Here is a 6,000-nt window from a genome sequence, read left to right as displayed (position 1 = left end):
GGAAATTCCTAGTTCCAGGCCTGGGCAGGCGGCAGGGCAGCCTGGGAGTGTGAAATCCTCTCCTGTCCCTGGGGAGCTGCTCTGCTTTGGAGCAGAGTGGGTCAGGTCTGGCGATGGATGGGGCATGTTTCCTGCACTGCTGGCCCCGCACGCAGTCTGGGAAGGTGTTAACCATCCCTGATCTTTCTTTACAGGTCCCTGCCCAGGGTGTCCGCATGGCGACACGGTGGCAGCTCTGTGTGTGCAGCCTGGGAATCCTCCTCCTGGCGCCGTGTTCTCTCTCTGGTAAAAATGTTTGAATCCCAATTATTGCCTTCCCTGTCCCCCATGTACGCTATCCCCTGCAGGGCTGGGTAGGGGCATCTGAGGCCCAACAACTACCCTCTCCCCCTGCAGATGTTCTCAGTCATGCAGAGTAAAAGGGGTCAGGCTCAGAAAGCTGTGGGGCAGGAATGATGTTGGGGTGACTGGGACATGTCCTAGTTCTGGGTGCCAGGATTGTCGGATCTTACAGCAAGTTGCCCAGCTCCCGCTGCCCCTGAGAAAGGCTCCCAGAACCCCCTGGCACTGATCCCTTCCTGCATGCCATGGGACCTGAAGGCTGCTACACCTGCCCCACCGGGGACCTGGATTCTCATGGCCTGAAAGGCTGAGATCTTCACAGCTGCTTGAGGGATGGCGATGCCCAGTTCCCATTGGGATGAATGGGAACTGCGGCATCGCCAGCCCCAAAACTTCAAAATCCAAGAGTCAGGCCTCAAGAATCAGATTTAAAAGCCAAAACCCATGGTGGGATGGATGAGCCTGGAGACCCTTCAGACACAGCTATTGTGCAGACATAGTTCACATTCAGATGCTTCATTTCCTCCGGACACCGATCCCCAGAATGGTGACTGCCCATCTGAGCCAATTTCTGTTTTGGGTATTGAATCCATGGAAGGGACATGCATTAGTTCAAAGGTCATAAGAACATAAGAACGGCTATACTGGGTCAGACCAAAGGTCCATCTAGCCCAGTATCCTGTCTACCGACAGTGGCCAGTGCCAGGTGCCCCAGAGGGAGTGAACCTAACAGGCAATGATCAAGTGATCTCTCTCCTGCCCTCCATCTCCACCCTCTGACAAACAGAGGCTAGGGACACCATTCCTTACCCCTCATGGCTAATAGCCATTTATGGACTTAACCACCATGAATGTATCCAGTTCTCTTTTAAACGCTGTTATAGTCCTAGCCTTCACAACCTTCTCAGGTAAGGAGTTCCACAAGTTGACTGTGCACTGCGTGAAGAAGAACTTCCTTTTATTTGTTTTAAACCTGCTGCCTATTAATTTCATTTGGTGACCCCTAGTTCTTGTATTATCCACTTTCTCCACATCACTCATGATTTTATATACCTATATTATATCCCCCCTTCGTGTCCTCTTTTCCAAGCTGAAAAGTCCTAGTCTCTTTAATCTCTCTTCATATGGGACCCTCTCCAAACCCATAATCATTTTAGTTGCCCTTTTCTGAACATTTTCTAGTGCCAGTATATCTTTTTTGAGATGAGACCACATCTGTATGCAGTATTCAAGATGAGGGTGTACCATCGAGTTCTATAAGGGCAATAATATATTCTCAGTCTTATTCTCTATCCTCTTTTTAATGATTCCTAACATCCTGTTTGCTTTTTTGACCACCTCTGCACACTCTGTGGACATCTTCAGAGAACTATCCACGATGACTCCAAGATCTTTTTCCTGACTTGTTGTAGCTAAATTAGCCCCCATCATATTGTATGTATAATTGGGGTTATTTTTTCCAATGTGCATTACTTTACATTTATCCACATTAAATTTCATTTGCCATTTTGTTGCCCAATCACTTAAGTTTTATGAGATCTTTTTGAAGTTCTTCAGTCTGCTTTGGTCTTAACTATCTTGAGCAGTTTAATATCATCTGCAAACTTTGCCACCTCACTGTTTACCCCTTTCTCCAGATCATTTATGAATAAGTTGAATAGGATTGGTCCTATCAATCCTCCATCGGTCCATCAAAGACCCGATACCCTCTGAGATGGCCACTCAGCAGCCATTGTGGGGCTATGTGGATCTCAATCCAGTTAGTCAAAGAAGATGCTTGTATGAAAAGAACTCATAACTGGGTGCAATGGGGGCTGTGTAGGGCACTATGAACTGTCAGATGTCTTCCAGGTGGAGCTATTCCTTGGCAATGGAGTAAAGGTAGGTGGCAAGATACCTCCTTTGGAGGAGTTTCCAGAGGATTATAAGACAGCATTGGTGGACTAGCTTGTGCCAGCTGTAGTATGGCGGCAATGCCCTGTGTCCACACTGAGAGTCTCAGAAACCTTCTCCTATGCGCTAAGCACAACTAAGGGAATTTTATTTAGCTCTGTGACACCCTCTCTCCTATTGCTCACTTTGTGTTTGTAACTGGTGGGCCCTGGCTCAGTGATGCCCACTCCTTTTTCCTCTCACTCACTCTGCTCCTGGGGTTTTCTGTTCCAGAGAAGTTCTCCCTGGCTGGCTCCCCACACCCCGTGGTGGGGGTAGTTGGCCAGGATGTGGTGTTACCCTGCCAGCTCTCACCTCCAGCCCGGCTGCCCAGCATGGATGTGCAGTGGAGAAAAATTGGATCAGGATTTGTCCAGGTTCATGAGTACTCGGATGAGGGTCCCCAGGACGTGCCAGGCGAGAGTTACCAGAACCGGACGGAGCTGTTCCTGCGGGAGTTCAGCAGCGGGAATGTCTCCCTGAAGCTGAAAGGGCTCCAAGTGACAGATGACGGGAAATACCAGTGCTTTGTGAGGAACCCAGAATGGAGTCGCGAAGCCACCACTGACCTACGGGTCAGAGGTGAGAATCGGCACTAGGGGGTGCTGTGTCAGGGCAGCCAGAGCCTCCTGTACCTGCTGGGTGTGCCCTCAAACTACGCCGAACACAAAATTAGGCTCCTGTGTTGCAGGGAGTGGTGTGTAGGACTCAGTAGGGGGCGCTCTCCCCTAGCACTCAGTGCTTACCCCACTGTGGTGCTAGCAGGGTCAGTGCTGCATTAAACAACCTCTTTTCAATGAGATGTAAAGCTACAGTCCTCAGCTCTCACACTTATTGCGGTGCTGTTTCAGGGAGTGGGACCTTTACCCCCATGTTCTTCCCAAATCCCAGTTCAGGTGATAATTATATTCAAACCCCCTGCAGTTTCCAAGGGCTGGGATATTGTTTGCTATTCCCTGGGCACTGACTCAGTGTTCAGTGCTGCAAAAGGGCAGTGGAAGGGAGGGTCTCTGCCCATTGAGCTCACTGAGTAATGTAGCCCCAGACAATACAGTTCAGAAACACCAAACCCCAGGTGAGGGGCAGATAATGCAGAGCATTGAGGTTGTTTTTAAATCATCTCCATCTTTGGTGTCTCCTAGTTCAAAGGCTCTGCAGGACAAGTGTGCTTTTAGGGAGAGATTTAAATGAGGGGAGCGTGGTTGTGTGCCACACAGGGAGAGGGAAATCCAAGCATGAGGGTAACATGGCTTGGGGCACCATTCCCAGTATGGGAGAAGGCAACCAGATAGACAGTATTTAGGCAGGTGGCGTAGGAGGAGTGGGATCAGAGATGTAAGTGGGGTTACCATCCCTCACCTCCTGCTCTGTACTTAAGTGCAGTGATCCTGATTGCTTCTGGGTTCCACCCCAGAAGTAGCTGCATCTCAGCAGCAAGTACAGCAATCTCTGTGTAACAACTAAAGTCTTCCTCAGTGAGCCTGCAAGGCACAGTGTTCTATGGAAATGCAAGGCGATATTATTAATTTCCCCAATCATCATAATGAGGGATCCCAGGGAGGCTTTGCACGTAAGGGAATGGAGCTTTCCAGTCATAGCCCCCTGTATTCAGAGGTGGCTGGGGAATCACATGGTGCTACCAAAGACACAGTTTCCTGATGTGACATTACCCACGGTACAATTTGGAGTGTTGAACAGCTGTGTTCTCTAGTCCTCAGTTCTCTAGTCTGGGATGACTTTTACAGTGCTGTGCTGTGAGAACAATCACTCCTAGTCAGTTCATACACAGCCACTCCCAGCTACACAGTCTCAGTGCTGTTAGCCAGCTACTCCTGAATTACACTGCAGCAAAACGCCAGCAAACACCCAGTCCCAGACTTCCCCCGGAAATGTGTGTCTTGTACTACCCAGCACACTACTGGACAATGCAAGCTCATAGAAAGTCTGTCATTTCATCAATAGAAAATTTGCACAAGCCTCGTTATCCCAAATGGATGTTTCTGAACACTTCAATCCAAGCACAGTGGTTTAGATAAAACACCAAAACAAGTTTATTAACTACAGAAAGATGGATTTGAAGTGATCACAGGTAACGAGGCATAAAAGTCAGAATTGGATACAAAGAAAATAAAAAAACTAAGACGCAAACTAATATTTATCTTAACAAGCTAAGTGAACTTAAAAGCAAAAGGTCTTTTCTGACCATAAGCTTACAGCAGTGTGGCTGGATTGTTTCAGCAAGGACGTCCCTGCCCCAGTTTAATGATGCTTCTTTTGTCTTGCAAACATTGTAGCTGCCGTGAGTAGAGATGAGTGGAGAGAGGTGATCTGGCAGCATCTTTCTCATTTTTAAACCCTCCTTCCTTTTTGATTATCTCCAGCTCGGGTTCAGGTGACAGGAAGTCTGCTTCCATAGGACCTCCAGCTGTTTCCATTGTCAATACATAAAGGTCTCGCTCACTCCCTTCTTCCTGACAAAGAAAGAGATAGTTCACTTGATTATGCTGATATCTGGCTGGGGCACTGGCTAGGGGGAAGTGATCTGTGCCTGTTTTTTCTAAATTTAGTAATGTCATAAAGTAGAACCTTATAACTTTCCATACATTGTTACCACATATATTTTATCAGGACAATAAGGTTGAGTAGATTGAGTTTTTAAATGAGACCTCACAAGACGTAATTTGTTCAAAATTTATCATAGTCTTGTAAAAATGATGGACAGAGGGGTTCAGTCTTTCTCACACACTCTGTCTCTGCCTGCAGCAGTGGCCCCAGTGTTCATTGATGTGCTGGGCTTCTGGGGTCAGGGGATTGGTCTGGCCTGTAGATCTGCAGGCTGGTTCCCCAAACCCGAACTCCAGTGGGTTGGAAAGAACCTGGCGATGGAGATTGTTACCAATGTGACTCAGGACAGGGAGAACCTGTATAGTGTTGTGAGTCACGTCACTGTCACAGAAGGGGAAGACAATGGAGACATCAGCTGCATAGTGCGGAATGGCCTGCTGGAGACTGAGCAACGATCTGCCATTCACCTCTCAGGTGAGTCCCTCTCTGCAGAAGGAGTCCACACAGGATTGCATGTGTTGTAAGGGGGATTGGTTCACTTGGGAATTGCACTTATCCAGGACTTGTTTCTGGTACTGAGACAGGAAATAGCCTTCTAACCTGATTTGTGGGGACATTTGAGATGGAGATTTCTGTGATCTGGACAAACTGCCTGTCAGGAGCTGGGCTGAGTCTTGGGAAATTAATTTGATATTGTTCTTGGAGAAGATGACGTATTTAGTTGATAAAGATAAGAGGACAGATGTAGTAGACTGTCTACACTAGAAACGCTACAGGTAGAGTTCTGCAGTGTAAACAATTACAGCAACAGAAGGGGTTCTTCCATAGCTGTGGTAAATTCACCTCTCCAGGAGGCAGTAGTTTGGTTGATGAAATAATTCTTCCATTGACCTAGTAGTGTCTACACTGGGCCTTAGGTCGGCTTAAATACATAACATAGGATGTGAAATTTTTCACAGCCCTTAGTAATGTAATTAGCTGACATAACTCTTGTGACAAAGCTCTGTCCTTGTCTCTGTGGGTCCCATGCTTCCTGGCAGATTTCACTAGACTCAGAGGCTCACTGTGTCCTTCTATATAACCCTTTTCACTCTAGAGGCAAGGTTCACAGCCTACTGAGCCATTTTCATCATAAGCCAGCAAGGGAGGTAAGGAGAAGCA

At 47.5% G+C, this 6,000-nt stretch overlaps 1 protein-coding gene across 1 annotated transcript in view; it reads left to right on the top strand.

Moving 5' to 3' along the window:
- Positions 1–215: 215 nt before the first annotated feature.
- Positions 216–6,000, top strand: part of LOC123350600 (butyrophilin subfamily 3 member A1-like) — a 71,841-nt gene continuing 66,056 nt past the window's right edge. The window contains exons 1-3 of the mRNA XM_044989247.1: positions 216–285; positions 2,509–2,856; positions 5,038–5,313. Of these exons, the coding sequence (XP_044845182.1) occupies positions 216–285; positions 2,509–2,856; positions 5,038–5,313 (694 nt within the window). The remainder of the gene's footprint in view (positions 286–2,508; positions 2,857–5,037; positions 5,314–6,000) is intronic.

The sequence above is a fragment of the Mauremys mutica genome, chromosome 15, assembly GCF_020497125.1.
Source record: "Mauremys mutica isolate MM-2020 ecotype Southern chromosome 15, ASM2049712v1, whole genome shotgun sequence".
Lineage (NCBI taxonomy): Eukaryota > Metazoa > Chordata > Testudines > Geoemydidae > Mauremys > Mauremys mutica.
Note: the sequence above shows the minus strand (reverse complement) of the source record. Positions and strands in the feature narration are given on the sequence as shown.